Raw genomic sequence first — 22,747 nt, 5'->3', positions numbered from 1 at the left:
GGAGAAAGAACTAAAATAATATGTGGCACCTTAAAAGCTAAGATTTCAATCCTGACAATACTTACTCAGAAGTAAGTCCTGTTGTATTCAGAGGGACTTATCACAGGTAAGTGGGGTTAGGATTGCAGCCTAACACATTTTATTATGGCACCAGTTTTCGTGGACTATAGTTTGCCTATTTCTCCTTCCTCTGACAATTGAAGCAGCTAAATGATAAGCCAAGCAAGGTAACTGCTGCCTCTAATGCTTCCCCCCCCCCTTTTCTGGCTGATCCGTCTGGCAACAGTTACCGATCTCAGTTCCTTCCAGCCAAACTTGCAAGTCTTACCTGATCCATGTGTAGCACTTCCCATATTTCTAGTTTAAGTACCTCTGGGTTCTTTGGGGAGGTAGGGTGGGATATAATATGTATGTATAGATACGGTAGATGTTGTTACAAAACATAGCATGCTGTGATATTGGGCACCTGCAGCCCTTGCTGGTAGAGATGGTGGTGAGGACAGTCTGCCTCGCATGCTGCCCCTTCTTCTGCATGCCAGGCAGTCTGTTCTAATGGCCTTTGTGAAGGAGGAGGGGTCTAGTCTGAGCTAGTGAACCAGCAGAAGCTGGAGAAGACTGTATAGAGAGTATGTTGTTGTTGTTCAGTCGTTCAGTCGTGTCCGATTCTTCATGACCCCATGGACCAGAGCACGCCAGGCACGCCTATCTTTCACTGCCTCCCGCAGTTTGGCCAAACTCATGCTAGTTGCTTTGAGAACACTGTCCAACCATCTCATCCTCCTTCGTCACCTCCTTGTGCCCTCCATCTTTCCCAACATCAGGGTCTTTTCTAGGGAGTCTTATCTTCTCATGAGGTGGCCAAAGTATAGAGAGTATACTAAACATTGTATTATTGCCTTTTTATTAGAAAGCTCTAGGCAAAAGCAAAATTAAAAAAAAATATTTTCAGGAACAGTGGCTGGTGAATTCTCAAATAACATTCCCATTACTTTAGACAGTAGAGTAGAATTATCCAAAAAATTATATGTTCCTACCACTTTTTGCTGTTACCAGTGGAATCAAGCATAGTTTTATTATTTATTTAATTCATAACATTTATATACCACTTGATTGTAAAAAGCCTCACAGTGGTTTACAAAAAGATAAAACAATATAATCAAGAAAAATGTACAACCATACTGAAAAACATACAAGAATTAAAATACTAAAACAGATTAACATTACTTCAATCTATTACCAGTAATAGATGCTCCCTTTCAAATGGAGATGCCATCTGAAAATTTTATAGGATGTAATTTAATACTTAAGCACTAAGGAGATTGCACTCAGGTTTTGGGTTGATTGAACAAACAGGACAGGTTTTCTTTTTTAAAGGGCTCTCTTCTCAGCTTTTTGTTTCTCAAAGTGGAACACAACAATTCATGCCTTAAACTTCAGTGTTTTTATTTATTTAATGCTTCTCCTAAAGTGTGTGCAAGGGTTATTTTTCATTAGTGAGAATGGTCTGATCAGCATACTCTAGTTTCAAGCGCTCAAAAACAGTGCTGATTAAGCACTTTCCCAATGTTTAAAGCATTGTAGCTACATTGTGCTGCTTGCAAATATGGCCTTTGTCCCTGAGGCTAATGTTCTTTCTTCCAAATGAATCCTTTGGTAGAGGGTGTTTAGAAGGCTCACATCCTGTGTTAACCTTTGTGACTGTTCCAAAGAGAATTCTGAACAGTTATCTTGCTTATAATTGGGATTCATGAGTAAAAACATAGTGGTTAGACACAGCATTCTTTGTTATGTACCTGAAAATAATTGTTTACAGTACATAAAAAACAAAAGTACCATATATACTTGAGTATAAGCCTAGTTTTTCAGCTCATTTTTTGTGCTGAAAAAGCTGCCCTCGGCTTATACTTGAGTGAGGCGGGCGGTGGGGGCGACGAGAAAGAAGCCCTTTCTCTCCGCTTGTGCTGCCACCCGCTCTCCCCAGTCAACCATTCCTTAAGAAGCATACAAGAACAGCGGTTCTTTACTCTCCCCAGGCAGCTTGTTCCATTCCTGAACTGCTCGCATAAATGCAAACTTGCCAAAGGAGGAAGAGGAAGGAGCAGCCCAAAGGGCTGCTTTCGGCATGCTCGTTCCTCCTCCTCCTCCACAGCGGCAAAGGTGAACCGGCTTATACTCAAGTCAATAAGCTTTCCCAGGTTTTTGTGGGAAAATTAGGTGCCTCGGTTTATATTCGGGTCGGCTTATATTCGGGTATATACGGTAGGTGTGTTTGTGCATCAGAAATATTCTCCAAAATCCACAGTTGGGCAATACCTTTATTACAACCAACCAAAATCTCACATAATGGTAGCAAGCCTTCTAGTTCTCCAGAACTCCTTTTCATCAAGAAAGATGTTATTCAGAAGTGGGTGGGGGCAGCAGACCTGTGCAGAGCTTGTCTGAGGCCTTGGGTGGGAGTCTTGTTAGAATAAAGTTATAAACTCAAAAAAGAAGCTAGTCTCTAGTGGTGGTGGTGGTGGGGGCAACCAACATAGTCCTCTGAGGCCTGGGGCAAGGGTACCCTGCTGCCCCCCACCTTTGCATGGGCCTGGGTGGGGAGGGCTACGTAACTATACCACCCAGCTTCTGCCCTAGCTAGATGAGGAATGGTGAATGCAGACAGGGATGCCAACTAGATTTCCCAGATAGTGAACTGTGTAAATTGGGTCCCCTGCATCCTGCCGTCACCCCCTTGCAGTAGATGCACCAATAGTCTAACACACATTTTCTTGCAGATTTTAAGAAGGTGGTATGCCTGGCAACACTACTGATTCTAACTGCTTTCATGAGTATGAATAGTAGGGCTTCAATATTTAATTGTTTGATTTAAAACAACTTAATTGATTATTAGTTACAGGTAGGTAGCCGTGTTGGTCTGCCATAGTCAACACAAAATAAAAAATAAAAAAATTCCTTCCAGTAGCACCTTAGAGACCAACTAAGTTTGTTCTTGGTATAAGCTTTCCTGTGCATGCACACTTCTTCAGATTATTTTTAATTGAATATTTTTTAATTAATTGTTGTAAGATGTCCTCAATTAGGCAGCTTTATTTTTAATTGCCATTTCTGCATCTTCTTAGAAACAATGTAGCAATGCCTCTTGCTTTATAACTTGGTTTTACCTATATGTAAATGTATGTAATCAGAAGATGGTCCTAATAGCATTTTGTAGAGCTGAATATTCCACATTATTTCCTCCAGAGCAGAAAGCTTAGGTGGGAAATTATGTTATTTACAGTATTTCTGAAGTTAATTAGGGCTTGCATTATGACGTTTCTTTTTCTTTTTTGGGTGTTTGAGACAGATGACTTACTTTGGAGAAACACTTTAAATATATAGTAAATGTTTATTAAAACTTTCTGACCTTTCTACCTAGTATTGGAAGGGACTGGCTCTTGTATACGAATTTTCATTCTTATTGCTCCTTTTGAAAAAGAAGCATTTTGTCTTGAGACATGCAGTATATTTTCAGACTTGCCTTTAATTTAGTAAACAAAAATACTAAAAATGTAATTTGGTAATAAAACAAAATATGACATGCTTTGAAGCTTCATATGGCAACAACATAGATCTAGGACAACAATAACAGGGCAAAGTTCTTGCCTGTCTGCCATGAGTTTTTTCAGAAGGAAGTGGGTTTAATGATATTGAGTGTTGAAAAATGCATTTGCTGAAAACCACCCCCACCTCCAATACTGACCTGCAGCTTACTCTTGTCCTTTTTTTCAAATAGGTTAGGTGGACCTGATCCTCTGGACTACGTCAGTATGTACAGGAATTTGGGGAGTCCATCCCAGAATGTTCCTGAGCACTGGCACTATGTAAGCTTTGGATTGAGTGACTTGTATGGTGATAACAGAGTACATGAGTAAGTTTTTAATAATTCCCATTTACTGTGGATTGTGGCTTTCTGTAGTAGACAGAAATGTGATAGCAGCAGCATGCATGCACACATTCAAAAAGTAGGTTTATGTGACAAAGATAAAATGGGTCTGTCTTTTCCCAGGGCATTGTTGCTGGCCTGCAAGTACCAGATTTCAACAAAAGTTTAAAAAAATAGCTACTGGAATTCAATATGAAATTGCTAAATTAAAAATTTATCAGCAAATTTTATTATATTTGTTCAGGTTTTAAGGAAAAATCTCCCACTGTAGGTGTTAATTTAGCATAGGAAGGATTATATTATTGCCAATTACTGCTATTGTGAATAGTCACTTTGTTTACTTTTCCATGGAAATGTCACTTAAAGTTCGTGTAACACTTTATGGCCTTTGCCATTGCTGTTTACAAGTCTCTGCCATTTATACCTCTATCATGTTAGGTTCACATGTCATTAAAGTGGTATACAGTCCATGAGCACCAAAGGCACACTTTTGTTTTTTGCATTGCAACACACTATCAGAGCTGCCCTTCTCAAGTTCATTCCATATGTACCGTAATTGTTAAAACATGGCAGAACAACATGCAGATAGTTTCTGGGTGAAGGTGTACGTTAGTTTTTACTGAGAAATTGTCCATACCTGTCTGTCCTTGCTTTCCCCCCATTTATAGAATGAGCATAATTTGATCCTGTGCTATTGCAGGGTGAATTATGTTTGTATAAAAGTATTCTGTGACTTGTATTTTAAATGTAAACATGTGTTTTCCCTATTTAATACTTTTAAAACAGCAGCTACAGCCATTTAAGTACAACTTTTCTTTCAAAATGCTTTTTATTGATTTTACAGTTTTAAGCACTTTACAATATCGTTAAATTTTCATCCTTCCCCCTAAATCCTTATCAATTTCCCTTACTCCAACCTAATTTTATACTCCTAAATTTCTTCTTTTTACACCCTTCCCTTCCTCCGGTCTCAAATTTTTTAGCTATTCTTCTCACCTCTATCCTCCTAATTTTTAACACACTTCATTAACGCCAAAATCCAGATCCAACCGTATTAACCACATATAGAGGGAAAAACAATCAAAGTTTATGCTTTTTATCCCAATCCAACCCTCACAAGTTCCCAAACCCGATAATCAGTCAATGCTGCTTGCCGTTTTCTTCTCTTCTTTTGCAGTATGCTGTTTCTCAGATCATCTTTACTTGATACAATCCAAACTGTTTGCAATTCTCTTCTCCTCTTTTGCAATATGCTGTTCTTTACATCCTCATCTTTACAGATTCCTTCCTCTGTGTCTTTGTCTTTGCAAAACAGTCCTTCTGGGTTAGATGCCACACCACTCCTTCCTGTTATTTGTTGTACTCCGCTTAACAAAACGTTTTTGGCTGGTTTTATTTCTTTCACTTCTCCCTCCGATTCCTTAGGTTCCTCTGGGGCTGGCACTGCCATCTCCAAAGTCTGATTTGAGGCTCTCATAGTCTGTTCCATCTCTTGTAGCAATTCCAAAGTCTTTTTTTTAAAAAGCATCAGACCATCTTTCCTTTGTCATTTGCAAGGTCAAAAAACAACTTTGTAGTCAAAACAATCCGTTACACTGTAACACCAACTTGTCCAGATTTCTTGCTAAATCTTTCAAGACCTCGGGAAAAAAGGGTAACTCTTTTCCAAATCCAAATTTGAAACAATTAAATCTTAACTCTCTTCCCCCCTCTTTGGGGAAACAGTCACAGAAGTTTTTCTTCTTTTCCACAATTTTTGGCAACAGCCTTGGTGTGATGGCCTGGGAGTCAGACTCAGATGCTGAACCTGAGGGATCCCAGCCTGCACAGGATCCCCCACCTCCAGAACCAGCTGAGCCAGGGCTAGGGCTTGAGTCTGAAGGATCCCCACCTGTGCTGGATCCCCAGGTGCAGGCATCAGCGGCGTCTGCTCTGGCTCCTGATGGGAGGGAGGACCCATTGCCTGCAGGTGCTCCACTCCCAGCCTCATCAGAGGAAGCTGAGGCGGCCCCTGGGTCCAGTAACCCACCAGCCTCTCCTGAGCTGCAGAGGCTCAGGACAGAGAGGCGAAGGGAGCTAAGTGCTTACAGGAGGAGTGCTCGCCTCCAGGCCCGGAGGAGAGGCGAGTCTCCAGAGGATCGGGGCTGCCCTAAGCATAGGGCCAGATAAAAGCCAGCCAGCCCCAGCCCAAGTTGCGTTAGCATCTTAGCTGCAAACGTATGTTGACCTGTAACCTTGTGCCTGCACCTGCCTTGGACCTTGACCTGCTCCCTGCCTCGCTCCCCGCCGGACTGACCTCCTTTGGACCCCTAGACCCAGGACTGGACTTGGACTTCGCTTCACGGACAAACCCCTGGGGCCAGCACACTTGGTTACACTGTTCCTTCTGTTTCAACCATAAGGGACTGACCTCCGTAATTTTAAATCTTACATCTTCCAAATTAGTCTCAATTGCTTTTTTTACTCACAGTTTGAATGGTTCCAGTCCAAATTTAACGGAGAAATTGAGCGCTCCTGGCAATCAGCAGTCGCAGCTTCACACAGCAAGGGTAGCCTCTGGATCCACAGTGCTCCGTCTCCTACCTCTCTCGCTCTCAGCAGCTCTTATTAGAGCTTACCGGGGAGCAGGGGAGAAGTAACGAGTACCCACCGGGTCACCATGCCCCTGGGACGCTCTTCCTGGGGTTCTTCAGAGGTCCCCACCCCCTTGCTGCGTCGGGGAATCTCGGAGCGAAATTCCCCCGACTGATTGCTATGGCGTCCAACCGGAAGTCCATTTAAGGACAACATTTCTAAAGTGTACACACAGTAACATTAACAACTAGCTGCCCTGACCCTGTCCCCTGTGTTGCTAGTGAGACCCAGTCCTGAAGACTTCCTCTATTTTCTGTTGCATAGACTGTCAGGACAATGTTATTGGTCATACTCTGAGTAGACCCATTAAAATCAGTCGACTCAGCATGCCTGTGGTGCTCATGGACTGTATACTACTTTAAGAAGTGTGAACCTAACATGACATAAGTACATTGATTTCAGTGGGTCTGTTTTGAATACAACTTAAATTGGTCTGCACTGAATATGGGTTGGTTACAAAAACCTTTTAAACTGTAGCTTCATATCTGTTAACATTTTATTTAAATATATAGTTGGTTAGGATATAGTGTACAGTCATACCTCTAGATATGATCGCTGCAGGTTGCGTGTGTCATGGGATACGAACGCGCTGAACCCAGAAGTACTGGAACGGGTTACTTCCGGGTTCGGCGGTTCGCGCATGTGCATATGCGCTGAATCACGCTTTGCGCATGCGTAGAAGACCGAATTGCACGCCGCAATTCCGCGCTTCATGTTACGTGTTGCTCATGTTGCGAACGGGGCTCCGGAACGGATCTCATTAGCAACCAGAGGTACCACTGTACTATGTTTCATTTTGGCCCTGTGACAATAGGGGATTCAGATGAATGGGTGCTGGGCTAACCTTATGTCACATTGACAGATTGCACACTGACAGAAAAAGTGTCAGATAGCTAGTCACAGAGAGGCCTGGTTATAGCAATTAGTGCAGTGGTGCAACAAGTTATTTGATCTGGAGTAAACTGCATTTTAGCCCATCCAGCATCCTGCAAGACTCTAGGACACAGTCCCACAGGCATCTGGTTGGCTGTTGTGAGAACAGGATGCTGGACTCTATAGACCATTGGCCTGATCCAGCAGACTCTGAGGTAGTGCCTCTTCCCATATGGCACTAACTAGGCTTCGAGGTAGTCACAGAATCATAGAGATGAAAGGTTAACCTGAAGGTCATCTAGTCCAACCCCCTGCAATGCAGAAATTCAACTAAAGCACCTATGACAGAGGGCCATCCAACCTCTGCTTAAAAACCTCTAATGAAGGAGAGTCCATCGCTTTGCAAGGGAGTCTGTTCCACTGTTGAATAGCTCTTACCATTAGAAAGTTCTTCCTGATGTTTAGTCTGAATCTCCTTTTTTGTAACTTGAAGCCACTGGTTTGGGTTGGTAATATTTTAAGTTAATCAACTCTAATTTAATCTGTTACCCTGTTGCTAGCAGCAGAATGCCATTAGAATCAGCTCCTTGGTGCCCAGTTTCTGTGGAAAGGAAAGGACCATGCCCACTAATCAGGGCAACACAGGCTCACAGTACTGTATTTTGAAATAAGAATGTCTAGCTTGAATTGAGGCCACTGTATTAATAATGGAATTGCAAACAGATGTAGCAAGTGAGGTGTGAATGTTAACTGCAATTTTATATTTTAATGAACCTGCAAAGGCTGAAATGTAGCCCACCCATGCCTCCTTGTTGGCAGACTTATTTCTAGTTAGAAGGGTGTGGTTTTCATATTCTGCTTGAATACTGGTTGTTTAAATCTAAATAAATTTATTTAAAAGCACTGTAGTGACATTAATTATTCCTGATTTTAGATGTCCTTTTCATTCAAAAATACTAGGAAAAAGAAATTTATGTTGTAATGGCAAACATGACACTAGCTTTAAACGTCAACATATTCAGTCAGTACGTTTGTCAGGATGGAGTTTGTAGCTGTGGAATTAATACTGTTGAAATTGGATTCTTAAGTATATCAGGAAGAGACAATATCTTTAGTTCTGATTCAGTTTAGGAATAAGGACAACTAACTTGCCCTTTTTGGTGTAGGATATCTGGAATACCCCTTTATCGTATTTTATTCTGTTATTTCATAAATTTTATACGTTGCTTGATTGTCCAAAAAAAGACCCACCCCTTGTGGTTTACAAAAAGATAAAACAAGAAAATCAAGAAAATATTACAACTCTACTTGTTATCTAAACTATTTTACCCATAGCAATTTACTTTTCTTCAAAAAGGAAGAAAATGAATGTCCCCATTTCATGCACATTTGCTTAGGGCAATTTTTATAAATCTTGAAACATTCAGCCACACACCTCAAATAGTATCCTGCCTCCCTCATTCACAGCATCAAGGCACTTTTTCATGCTTCCTGTTCTCTGTTGGTGGTAGACCTCCCTTGAAGCCATGGCCACCTTGTGGAATTTATTTTCTTGTGTGTGTTTGGCTTTAAAATGTCATTTGTTTAAGGTAGTTAATGTAAAAGACGGGCCACCTACAGAGAGGCTGCCTTGCACTGCTTAAACTCACACACAATCCCTGGAACTAAAACACATCCTTATTGTTAAATATTTTAGAGTTCAAGTTTTTTTTTTTTAAAGTGTGGAGGGAGACTTGTTTTATGTTTACAGCACAGTAGTTGAACTTACAAGGAAGGCTGCTTTTAATAAAAGGAATGTAACCAAGTTTGGCTCGAGGCAAAGCCGGTCTGCAGCATATCTTGCATGTTCTTCCTTGGAGAATAACCCTCTTTCCTTTCTAGTGTAAAATAGTTTCCCAGTGCACATTGATAGTAGTTGTGGTATGGGGGGCAGGGAGGGCTGGCTGTTGAAGAAGAGTAAAGCTAACAAATGTCCAAGTGCATTTTCTTTTCTTTTAAGACATTAGCATGTTGGCACTTTTGTTAACTCCTGACTTACGCATTTTAGGTTAGAACTGAGAATCCCAGTTCCCCTTTCACTGAGTTCTTCAGGGTATTTGAGAGACTGGGCTGCTGTGTGTGACTTGTGCTCTCACATGCTAGTCCCCATTGCATCAGTCCTCCTATTTCTACCCTGCATTAGCTGAACCCAAGCTGGATCATGCTTGTTTTCTACATTGTTCAATATTCCGAGCCTCCCAAACTGCTAATCAGTTTTCTAAACTGCTAATTACCTGTTTTCTAACTGATTAATTTGTGTCTGTTCATGGGCTCTGTAGGAATGGGGAAAATCCTGTTCCATCTTGCAACAGGTCACTGAACTGACTAATTATAGCATTCTATGTGAGGCCTAGGAAGGCAACATTACCAGATCTCTCTCTGTCTCCTTTGCCAAAGAACAGACATCATCCGGATGAACTAAATGGAATTAATTGTTTTTATATTTGTGAGTTACATACATTCCATAAAAACAATTCCAGTGTGGTTTGTATATTGTGTAAAGTAAGACTAATTGGAAAAAAATATTAGAAATACTTATTAGTTTGGATCAGGCATCTGCAAACTTCGGCCCTCCAGATGTTTTGGACTACAGTTCCCATCATTCCTGACCACTGGTCCTGTTAGCTAGGGATCATGGGAGTTGTAGGAAAAAAACATCTGGAGGGCCACAGTTTGGGGATGCCTGGTTTGGATACTGAAAAGTTGAATACTGTCTGATCTTGAACATTGTCCCCCAAGAATTGTAGTAAATGTGATATTGCACCAGAGTTTTGCAAGGAAAATTATTCTTGCTTATTATAAATTGAAAAGCAAACTTAATCCTACAACAATTACACATGCTGTCTTCAGAGTCCTGATCCGTTACGCCTTTCTGAGGAGTTGCTAACAATATGGACTAGATGACCCTCAGGGTTCCTTCCAACTTTGCAACTTAGGCTACATTTGGGTTGCCACAGGAATGGAGTGGGGGGTTTAACTCTTTCCTCCTCTTCCTTAGGAATTTTTATCTCCAAACATGCTAGTTGTGTTTGGAATAAGTTTCGCATTGGCACCAGTGACTGCATTTGCATGTCATGAAAGCTGCAGATGGCAAATTTTGCATGAGCTGATCTTGGTCACTTCACTCGTCTCCACTTCTGCTTGGGAGAAACAAACAGTGACCTCCTGGCTTAGCATTGTTTCAGAACAAGGGATCAGCATACACAAACCAGTGTTGGCTTACCAATTGTGATTTGTTTGAGTTAAATAACCATGCTATCTATTTTGCACATCACACTAAGCCAGGTATCATGGTTTGTTTCTCCCCATTTTGAGCAGGGGTGAACGAAGAAGCACTGTTGGCTTCTGCATGGTACATGCAAATGTGTCCTGTGCCTACATGTCTGGCACTGCTTCCCTCATTGACTAAGCACAATGAAAGTAAGCAGGGAACATGCTTCTTTCAGAATGATGAACAGAGTTGTCCCTGGCTCTTTTGCATTATATTTCTGGTTAGGGACTTGCTCTTTAAAAAAATGAAATAAAAACCAAAGGTAGGAATCCAGGCCATCTAACATGGTTGAAGTGGACACCAGGTGATATAGTTCAAACTCAGTTAAAACCTGGCCAACTGAACAGTTAAGGCTCTTTCCTCTGTTACCATAACCAGTTCAAAATCATTCTTCCCAAGTTTCTCTTTCACCTAAGTAGTTATCTGCATTTCTCCCCCATAAATGAAAAAACAGCTTGATAGGAGGGGTGGTCATGAAACTAGAAAAGGACCAGTGAAGAAAGAGTTGAGCAATCTCTCCTCTTCTTCCCTGGCTTTCCCTCCCCACCCCCCTTTGGGCAGCATGGGGCATGCTGTTTTAGGTTAAAATAAACAGTGTCGAGAGAAAAATCTCATGTAATACGTTGTTTGAGTCCAAGAGAGCAAAAATAGTGCAAAGTAAATGTCTAAAATTATTGGTTTCATGTAATTTGGCAGTGTGACAAGTCTAGCTTAATTTTCAGTTTTCATGTTCTAGCAGCATATTGTGGTATTGGGACACACTAGCATGCAAAGTACTTCAGACGTTACTAGCTGAATTGGGATTGGCTAATTGAAAAGGCTCCTGGCCTGTTTTAAAGTCTTCAGTGGTGTATATGTTGGCACTGTGTTAGCTTCTGAAAACAAAGTTCAAATTACACTGAAAATTAGCCTGAAGTGCTGCTTGTACTTTGCTCATTGGAATGGTGGCATAGTTACACATAAACAGTTCCATCCCCCTGCCTGCTGCCTCAGTGGTCATCTTCATAAATATGTTTACATGCAAGTAATCCTTGCTTTAAAGTAAATATGTGATATACTTTTCTCCCTGTCCAGTGAGAACAATAATGTAGTTCTTTTACACTGGAATGTGGGGAAAATTACCTACTAAAGTGAGAATGTATACATTTTGGCAAAAAGCTTTAACTTTGAATTAGAAAGCCTGAATCTTGGGGGGGGGGGGAGAGCTGTTGATGCAAAGAGAGAGACATAAAATTTGTAGAGATCAAATTAAAATTTGTGTTTTAAAAACAGATAGACACTTAGAGGAATGTCTCCATACTCACCCACTTTTAGTTTCGTTATCTATTTATGTCTAGTTACAGTGAACTAGTATCATGTGTTTTATAATACAAGGAGAAGTTGTGAACCCCCTAGATGCTAGAATGTGGGGGTGTATATAGTAAGGCATTTAAAATATGTGGATGTTTAGATTGAAATAGGAATGCATTCACCTTTCTGCCAAAGACTCAGATGTGCTGATGTGATTTCTACTGGCCAAGTTTGAAATAAAAGCATAAGACATGAAAGTGCTATCATTTTAGCAGTAGTGAGTATAACTATAATGAAGAACTTAAGCTTATTCCACCCATACATATCTTTGCTGATTGCCTTCCATAGTTAGCTGCATATACTGTAATCATATATATTACTTCTAAAACCATCTGACATTCTTACAAAAAAAATTCGGATAACAATTCACAAATACAAAATAGAAGGCTATGTTCTGAAATACAGGTGTCATAGGACACTGAATAATCAGATATCTTAATTTTCAAAGATTGTAGTTAATTGCTATTTTGTTTCCTCATATTTAATTGAAACAGTATTGCAGTCAGGGCGATCATTCTGGGTATAAAGTTGTATGGCTTCCACCTAATTATAAAGACAGGTGTCCCCCCACTTACCGGTACATGCAACTGCATATATATATGCATGGTGCCGGGAAATCATCAAGTAATTCAATTCATACCCGGAAATGGCAGGAGAGAGCTGGAGAGTGCTCATGGCTTGTGAGGAGACCCGCCCACCCCCCACCCCCCAGCCCTAAGTGGACATCAGTGAGGGCAAAGGAAACCATGAAGAGATTGGAGGTGCAGCGGGGCTTTGTTTATGTTGCTCAGCCTCCCCACCTAACAGCTGATGTGTCGGTCCCACAGCCTCCTGCTGGTCCCATAGCTTCAATTCTAGTTGTGCATATTTTTGCATACAGTATTTTTGGTTCATATTGGAGAGAGAGCAGCAGAGAGGATGTTTAAAAGGTTTTTAGAGGGTGCTCCTCACTTTATGCAATTTCACTTGTGCACACGTAGGCCTGGAACGTAACCCCCGCATAGGTGGGGAGTCATCTGTAAATCGGATGTACTTCTGTAGTCATTACAGCATCCTTCCACATTTTATTAATACCGTTCATTCACTGGTATTCCCAGTTGTTTCCAATGCTTTGTGTATATATAACATTTGATCAGCTTATGCTATATAACCAGCCAGCTCTAAATGCTCCCTTTTAATTGTATCTTTTGTATAGGTTAATTACTAGAAATAATAATAGATGTATGCAGTACTTGTAGAGTGTCCCAGTATATTTTCTGCATCATGGTAGTTGGCAAAGCCTGGAATGCAGAGCAAACATGTTTGGTAAATATAAACAGAATAAGAAATACAAATGTGTGTGAGAGAAACGTCAATGATCCATCCATACAATTCCATTCCTTGACTTGATTTTCATGATAATATTTTTAAAAAATAAATAAGATGCTAAAGTTGGGGAAGGCATTATAGCTCTTAGATCTTGGTAGGATCTGAGATAATTAACTCTTGGTCCTGAACAGATTTTGACGTCATTTTCTGAGACATATTTGGGGGTTCTTCTTTCTAATGTTTTCCCTTGCACAAGGAATGAATGACATAGTGGCATTATAATCTCATCTGCTTATGATGCTTTATTGTTGTGAAACCTTTCGTCATTAACTTCATCCAGGTTTACTGGATCAGACGGACCAAGTGGTTTTGGATTTGAACTGACATTTCGACTTAAGCGTGAAACCGGGGAATCTGCACCACCGACATGGCCTGCAGAGTTGATGCAAGGCTTAGCCAGATACGTCTTCCAATCAGGTACTATTTATGTGGCTTGTTTTATGTCAAATGGTTGGTGATATTTGAGTTTGTTCTTTTGTTTTTGTAGTATGCCTTTTATGAGGCACTGAGCTTTTATTCCGTTTATTTACAACTTGTGGTTGTGAATTTTTGCATGACTGATCAAACGAATTCAAATTTTCTTTTACTGGAATTAAATGAATAGAGTGAGATGCTGCCATTTATATATTTGAGCCTTTTGAGACTGTTTCATGATTTGTGGATAACAAATGTGGCATCCAAGTATGATTATTCTTAATTCCTTTGATGCAGACTTCAGTAGTCTATGTCCAATTACCTTCATAATCTTGGCTTTGATCTCTCTTCATTTCATCCTTTGTATATGGATTGGTCCATAGAGAACTTTAAAATATCAGATATAAATATACAGATCAGCTTAAATCTTTTAAATAACTGAGGTTGTTTTAATATATACAGATAAGTCATAAAAGGAATATTATTACAAGCTGGTTAAAAATGCTAAAAATTACAAGCAAATATGGTGCAAATATGAAATGTATTTTTGCTATACCTAAAATTACTAGAGTAAAAACTGTGGGTTAATTTGATCTTGTGCTTTGTTAAAACAAATGAGCTTTTCTTTTGTTGAAATAATAAGTTAATAAGTCTATCTGTCTCATGAAGTTGTTTAATTTCACCATATATGCCATATCCCAGATAATATCACAGTGTCTGTAGAGCTTATCCATTTTGGGCAAATCATTTTTGCTGCCGTCCATAAATGAACTGTCATTTCTCAGGCCTTAAGGTATGCAGATATCATTATCTCAGCATCTCTTAGGAGATCATAACTTAGTATGCTTGTTATTTATTTTAACACATTTCCAAAAGGGCCTACTCATTAGACCTACTCATATTATATGAATAGGCGTGTGCAGCACATTTCTTTTGGGTGGGTAGTCAGGAATTTTTCTCTGTTTATTTCAACAAAGGAAGAAATGGAATAATAGGTAAAAGAAAATAGCAAAGAAAAGATAAAAGGCAGAAAGCTAACAAAGCAACCATGAAAGAATGGCCAAGAAGCCAAAACACGACATTTTTCATGCAGAGAAAAAGACCCATGTTGAGCTGACCAGAGGCAGGGCAGATCTAGCTGAGGGCAACCAGAGGGAGCTGGCAAGTCAACCAGCCAATCGGGGGAGAGGGAGAGTGGAATTTAAGATCCAGATAGGGACAGTCTGAGAGAATGCAGACAGAGATTGTCTGTAGGTTTCATAGGGACCTGGGATTAGAGATAGGGACTTTCTGTCTAGGTGGGCGGAAGGGGTCTCTGACTATCTGAGTGGAATTAGAAAGGGTTGATGTCAGTAAGGACAAATAATGAATTGACTTTCAGTTAGAGATAGAGATTGTATGGGGACAGACAAGGTTCTATCTGCCTGGGGGGAAGGTCAAGACTCTAGAAGGGCTGGAAGTGTTGTATGGGTAGTGTAAGGCAATAGTCATCCTAGAAAGAATTTATGTCTAGTGACAGGTTTAAATCATTATTTTATTTATTTTTTTAAAAATTAAAAGCTCTGTTTGAAACAGTTTTGTACCTGTCAAAAGTAACCATTAATCTATAACATCTTTGAGTGTAAACAAAGTTCAGGTTTTGTCCTAAAAGTGCCTTATCCTTAATTAGATGTTCTGAATGAGGGTTAAGTGTTCGCGGGTTCCCCTTCACCTAATTATAATATATTGCTGTTGGTAAAGATAAACACTATCATGCAGGGGCATAGGAAGCCTCTTGGCGGCCCGGGGTGGTGCGTGGAGGCACCCCCCTGGGGCGGGGCGCCATGATGCGTGGGGCTGCCCCTCTGTGCTGCTTTACAGACGGGGCAGCCCCATGGGCTGCCGCTCGCTCAGCGGCTCGCTTGGTCGCCGCGGGAGCAATTGTGCCGACTCGGATGCACTGTGCATGCCCGGAATTTCCGGGCATGCGCAGTGCATCTGGCCCAGCGCTGCTGCTCCCGAGGCGAGCGGGAGAGCGCCGGGTAAGCGGCGGCTTGTGGGGCTGCCTTGGCCCTCCATGGAGCAGCACGGACGGGGTGCCGGGCGGTGGGGCTCGGCTTGGAGAGTGGCGGGAGGGACCACTGAGTATCACCCCCCCTCCTCTGGAACCCAGGGCGCCCCGCCCCATCACCCCTCCCTTGCTATGCCACTGCTATCATGAACAGTTAATTGAAAAACTCTGCTGAGCAAATACAGGCAGAGATTTCTCTAAAACACACCTACAGTAGTGCTCACATTACTGAGCTTAAGTGAAGGGTGTCTTGTCACACCCTCCTCTTCCCATACTACTCCTGCTGGAGCCAATCATCCCAACATTGCTTCCAGGAAGGAACGCAAACAAAAGCTACAGATCCATTCCAGCCTTTTTATTCTGCCTGTGTCTCTCTTTGTCTTTTAAAAAATTGCTTATACTGAACCTATATTTCACACTGCTATTTTTTAATGATAGCCAAAAATCTTTAAAGTATTGTACTTACTAATTTTAATGATCAAGGGAGAAAGCTGTTTTGGAGAAAGTAAGATGATAGAGCCCCTGCTGAGCCCCTGCTGTTGATTGCTGTTAGAATGTTGGCAACATCTAGCCATGAATACTTCACTGTTACTCTCCTCTCTCTCCTGCTTCCCCAGAATGTTGGGCTTGAGTGGCCAATTATTATTTTTAAGTGAATTATCAGGACTATATTTAAAAGGATTATAGAAGGCCTGGACTTCATGAAACTACAAAGCTTAAGCATCTTTTAAAGTTCTGCCAGCAGATTGAAAAATTGCTGTCTCCTCTTTTTATTTCAAGAATGCAAAGTACAAAGCCACTACTGATAATTTGTATTTATCCATTTAAAAAAAAAATCACAATTTTTATCCCTTCAGTTTACAAGCATGCCCAATCCTCATTGCACCATTAAGAGTGGGGAAATGGGGAGATTTCCTTCACCAGGAAAAACAACAACAAAAAACAAAACTGCACTTCTGTAAATGTGTCATTTCTCACAGGCATGCTGGTGCATGGATACTGTTTTAGTTACATAAAGAATGACCCTTGGAGAACTAAAATCACTATGTGGGGCTCTGTGACAGAACATTGCAGTGTGGCAATGGTGTGTGTATGCTGAGCATCTGACTGAAGCAGGGGAAGTTAGCATCAAAGGCTGTTTTAGATTTGGCTTGCTTTGTGGAAAAAATGTTTATTTTTAGTTTCTAAACATTTTAAAAAATATAGCCAGTTTGCTTGCAAGTCATTGAGTGTGGGGATTTCCCATTTAATTATTTATTAAACAAATTTATACAGTATGTTCGTTTTGCACCCCAATTCAGATGGATTTGAGCCAAGATCATTGTAATAGTAGGCTATGCCTAGACAAATAAGAGGGTCAGCTGTATTACAGCTGTTCCACTTTCCAGTCATTCAACAAAGACAAAATAAAGACAGTTTCTTCGAGATTTTGCAAAACTTACTTCACATTCAAACTCTAAACACAGAAGTGTATACATCACCTTCACAGGACCCTGCCACAATATCCCAGTGTTTGGAACATCTAATTATATTTACAGTAATTTCTTCAAAGATGCATGGATTGCAAATAATAACTCTAGGCTACCCCCAGCTTCCTCTAAGAAAAGCAGAGAAAGAAAGTACAAAACATTAGTATTTCTTCAGTTGCTTGCTCTTTTTATGAATAATATAATTTGTGCTATTAATATTTTAAAATATTCATTTGAATTTATTATAATTATGTCTATGTATACTTAGTGAAAAACAACTGTGCAAGTTTCTATGTATTTATTTCTTTAAAATAAAAATAAAAACCTTGGCAGCTCATACCATCTAAATAAAAAGGTCTTGTGCTGATTTTGGAAATTTCTCAAGTTTTAGGGAGCTACTTATTTATTCATTACTAAGGCAAAATATAAGGCTGTAACCATCAGAAAGATATATTGGGTAGGAATTAAATGTGTGGGAAAGAACCCAATCATAGCTGGCACTTTTTAAGGCAGTATTTATAAAATACTGCCTTTTCCCCATGCAGAAATGTGTCTGCTTTCAGATTTACAAAGTGTAGGTATTGTGTTAGATAGGGGACTTCTACTCTGTAAAGCTTTGCTTGTCAGGATTATTGTATGTGCATGGAAGATGCTCCCCATTTTAGTCAATGGGTGATAATATAAAGCTTTGAGTGAAAGAAGTCCAAAACATGGATAGCCACAGGCAAAAAGCATGTCCATAAGCTTTTCAAAACTATACTTACCCTCATTGCTTAACTACTTTAAGTGTTGAAATTCACACTTTCCACTAAAACAGTTTCATGCTTCTGTTAATTCTAGAATATGTTTTTTGTTTGATACCATCTGTTGGCAGGATTTGACACTCTTTCAAAAAATAATGTCAAGTTGAAGTGCAATAACCAAATGGCTTGGAGTTTGAGAATGAGCAAGTGTGAACACCAGACTTTTGCCCTTCTCCTTTATGTTGTAGGTAATGAAAATTTGTTTACTTGTTTACTAAAAAATATTTTAAACTGTCCATCTATAAAGATACAAGGGCAGTATACAAAGGCCTTACAAAACAGAACATAAAAATAAAATACACTGAAAACAGTAAAGTTATAATTCAAAGCATCATTGACATGGAGGAAACTAAAAACAAGCCAAGCATACTATAAAACCAATTCTAAAATTTAAAAATGCCTGCAAAAACAATTAACTTTTAACCTGGAACCAAAATGATTGTAACATGGTGCCAGTCAGTGTCATGATTCACATGATATGTTGAAACCATAGTTTATGAATGAGCAGTGTGCTAGGGAAAGCTGCATAAAAGACTATTCTCAAGCTCAGTGGGCAGGAAACAAACCAGAGGTTGTCTTGCTGTTAACATGCAACCCAACCCTTGTGGTTAACAGCTGGCCAATCTCTGATTTGTATGCTAGGTTAGGCTGAGAGATTGTTATCCAGGTCACCCAGGGAGGGAGCTTCATGGTTGAATGGAGATTTGTACTTGGGTTTCCCCAGTCTCAGTTTGACATACTTTTTGCTTCTATCATATCTAGCAATGTTATGTGTGGTTGACGTGTCGCTGCAATAATTGGAGGCTTTACCTTGGACATTTTCTCTTAGTATTAGTAGTTGCTGTGATGAGGACAGCAGCAGCTGTGGACCAGGAAAGAGCTAAATCTTCCTTTTACATCTTCAAAAGTTGGCAGGCGTGAATGATTAAACCTGGTATATAACACAGAAACTCTCTCTGACAGCTAAGTAGGCTGCTCCTCCTGCCCCGCCTCTGTTTCCCAACAAAATGTTAATTGGCTGAAGCAGAATCTGGTAAGCACAGTACAGACAGAAGCCCTGTTGTGTCCTACACCCTTGTTTGTGCTACTCTTTCCACATCATTGTTCCTGTGTCAAGAATTTTGTTGTCTTGAGTTTTAGGGTCGCAAGACCCTTTAGTTAGAACTGTTGAATTCACAGAAGAGAAGACAAATTATCAAACTGCTATTTGATTAAAATCTTGCCTTAGAACTTGTGTTTTGTCACTAAACTCAAGTTGCATAATAAGAGTCCTCTAGATTGTAACTTCATTTTAGTATTGTTGGGACTGCCATAGAAAGACTGATCTTGCATGACACTGTATGGTGAGTTAAGTCCTGGCTTTCAAGCTTTAATGTTGGGTTTACTGGCTCTAGGGGATTTGAATTGGCCTTCATATCATTTTGCACATGGGTGGTTTTCTGTAGTTTAATTGAGCAGTCACTGTGAATTTTGTGGTTTGTGTGGGGAAGAGAGACATTTTTAAAGTAGTCTACACCCGAATAGACACAAACAGGTGGGTCTCCAGCAGAGACATTAGCATTTGAAAACCAGCTCCAAATGGCTAGGATTTCCCAGGAAAAGGAGTCTGGGCAGCAAAAAAATGCAGGGATCGATCAGCATAGAATTGAGTGAGCATTTGACATGCAGAATATTGTGACAGAAAGACAGGCTTCAAGAATGAGGGCCTTTGTAGCTTTGTTCATTTTGGAGAACTGTGACTGTGGGGCCTTCATCATTAAAACATTTAGTTAATCAGCAGAATCTTGGATGATCCATCTGAACTGGGCAGTATTAGGGATTGAAATGTAAGTTGGACTGTTAAGTTTATTTAATGCTGTAGAACAACCACTTTTAGTTCTTCTTCTACCAAAGTCTTTAAATGCATATGGAGTCCGTTTTACACTGGCTTTTAAACAACCAGTAAGTTCATTTTTTCACACTATGCAACTGGTGTAACTGAACAGTTTATCATATTGAGTATTAAGCAGTTCTTATCTGATACTTGTATTTTCCTTATCTGCCAGTTAATGGAGAGGCATTTCCTTTATACTCATGTCAGCACTTATGTTCCCCACACCCAACCCTTTGGCCAAATTGTTGTAGCTTGGTGATGATACAATGAGGCTGTTCTGGGAAACTGCAAAGGGTTTTCAAAGGGTTTAGTTGGTCTCTAAGGTGCTACTGGAAGGATTTTGTTGTTGTTGTTGTTGTTTCGACTATGGCAGACCAACACGGCTACCTACCTGTAACTTTAAGTAGACTTGAAAATCTACTTAAATATTTTGCTCATTATTTTCTCCCTACTCTTATGGGCTACAGTTCAATAGAAATGAATGTCCTTGCCTTTGTGGGTTTTAGTGTGGCGTTACTTTCTGCTTATGTGGCTCTTTTGTTTATCTAAGCTGTAATGTTATAAAATCTTCTCTGTGTTCAGAATCTCGGTACTTCCCATACTCTACAGTTGTATTTCCAGCATCAGGATAATGTTGATATTGAGCAAACTGCCACAATTTTGGTTTAAGGTTTCTTAAATTTTGAATAAATTTTAAACCTCAATTCAGACTTCTATGGTCAAGGTTGGGAATCCTGGGTAGCTTGATTTTTTTTTTAAAGTAAAAAGTCAAATTCAGCTTTAAAAAAAATGGTAGAACTACATTTATGCCTAAATTAACAGTGAGGACATCTGGTGGATGATCAGAGTTACCACAAGAGGCTAAGTAGATTCAGTCTTGCAACCTGTCAACTGAACAGAATTTGTCTGAAACCTTTCTGGTCACCTTGCTGAAATGATAGATCCATCCAAGATGTGTTCATTTGTTCTGAACAAGATCAGTAGCATATAGTCATGTGTGGGTGGGGGCAGGATGCAGGGGACCCAATCCATACAGTTCACTATCTGGGAAATCTAGTTGCAGAACACATTTTTTTTAAAACCCTCTGCTTTTTAAAAGAGTTCTTGTTGTCTTATTTTGCATTTGTAAACCTCCTTTCTGGGATTTATGTGCATTCTTGCACTGCCTTGGGAATTTGCAGTGCAGGGAAGGTTGGTGAGCTAATGAGTTTTCCTGGCCAACTGATATCTCATAGACTATGTGAGCCTAGAGCCTAGTTAGTATGATGAATCTAGATGTCACAGGTTCATAGTCAATATATAAACTTGAAATAATCTTGGTTTACATTTCAAGCAAGATGAAGAATTTCACGTCAAGGGAGCTCTCCATGAAATATATGTAGGCATTCAAGACTGGGAAAGTTTCTATTCAAAGCTCATTCATTTTGTCAGGATCATCAGAATTTTCTAAAGAGCATCTTGGTATAGTGGTGTCCTTTTAATCTACTGATAAAAGGTGCTAGAAAGAAAGGAAGATTAGTATCATTGCAGAAGTGAATGACTGTTAATTCAAGGTGTGAATGTTACAATTTTAGGCCTGTTGAGAAGAAGGATCATCCATAAACAAACACTCCCCACAGATCAGTTTATATGATAATAGAGGAATGCTAGTCTTGATGCATATTACAGCATGCCACTGAGTGGGAGCAACTGAAATGCACCATGCACATTTTGTGTGTATGAGGAGTATAAGATTAGGAATACCAGATGTCTGAACCAAGCAAGCTATACTGTAATGTGTTAATGGGATGAGCTCCACCTTACCTTCATTCCTGAAGTGTTGTCTGATTTAGAAAGCTCTATCTGCTATCCTGACTCTCACTGTGACCATTTATGATCTGGCAAGAAGAAAGAAGATGATCCGTTCCTTACTTACCGGTAATCTTTCAGACTTCATTATCATATGGTATCTCTCCATAGCAGGAGGAAAATAGTGCAGATCATGTACTTGTCACCTCTTCTATTGCCCAAATGGGAAAGTAACATCAAACAGGCTATAAGGCTGGTTTTCATGATTGCATTTCAGTGGATTTGCTGCAGCTGGTTTTAAAGATTTGTTCCTGAGAAAGTAGATTCTAATCTCTTTTTCCACTTCACAGCTAATGTTGAGCAGTTTAAATACATAAATCGAATTGAGTGGGGAAGCTGATCATTTATGAAATGTGTGTTAAACCTGCATTTCAAGAGCTGTGGTTCACCTGGCACCCCATTCTCCAACCAAATTCCAGGAGCCCTTGCATCTAGAAGACAGAGCCATCAAAAAAGCTGTGTTATAGTTTGCTGTTCTTCTCCATGCTTTTAAACTGCCTGTTACCAAGCAATACATTATGTTTGTGAGGCCAGTGTACATTATCCATAGGTAGTCCAGACTACAGTTGACTTGAAATAAATAAAATGCATAATTCAGCTGGTTGAGTGGAGTTGCAATTTGCATGTTAAATTAGAAGAATATAGTACATACGGCTTAATATAGAACTGGGGCCACAGTCAGTCCCTGCTGCTCATGTGAGCAGGGTCATTAGATGAGATATGGGAGGCAAATCTCCATGACAGTCTGGAGCCAGAATCAGGTCTAATGCAACCATGTGATGGCAGTGGGGTCTGGTTTGGTGCATGTGCACAATGGTAGGTTGTTATGTACA

The 22,747-nt window shown here is 40.0% G+C and overlaps 1 protein-coding gene across 2 annotated transcripts in view; it reads left to right on the top strand.

Annotated features, from left to right (window-relative positions):
- Nucleotides 1-22,747, top strand: part of SUFU (SUFU negative regulator of hedgehog signaling) — a 71,846-nt gene that overhangs the window by 4,301 nt on the left and 44,798 nt on the right. For both annotated transcript variants that reach the window (XM_033149793.1, XM_033149792.1), the window contains exons 2-3: nt 3,773-3,907; nt 13,738-13,874. In XM_033149793.1, the coding sequence (XP_033005684.1) occupies nt 3,773-3,907; nt 13,738-13,874 (272 nt within the window). The remainder of the gene's footprint in view (nt 1-3,772; nt 3,908-13,737; nt 13,875-22,747) is intronic.

Source organism: Lacerta agilis, chromosome 5 (assembly GCF_009819535.1).
Source record: "Lacerta agilis isolate rLacAgi1 chromosome 5, rLacAgi1.pri, whole genome shotgun sequence".
NCBI lineage: Eukaryota > Metazoa > Chordata > Lepidosauria > Squamata > Lacertidae > Lacerta > Lacerta agilis.
Note: the sequence above shows the minus strand (reverse complement) of the source record. Positions and strands in the feature narration are given on the sequence as shown.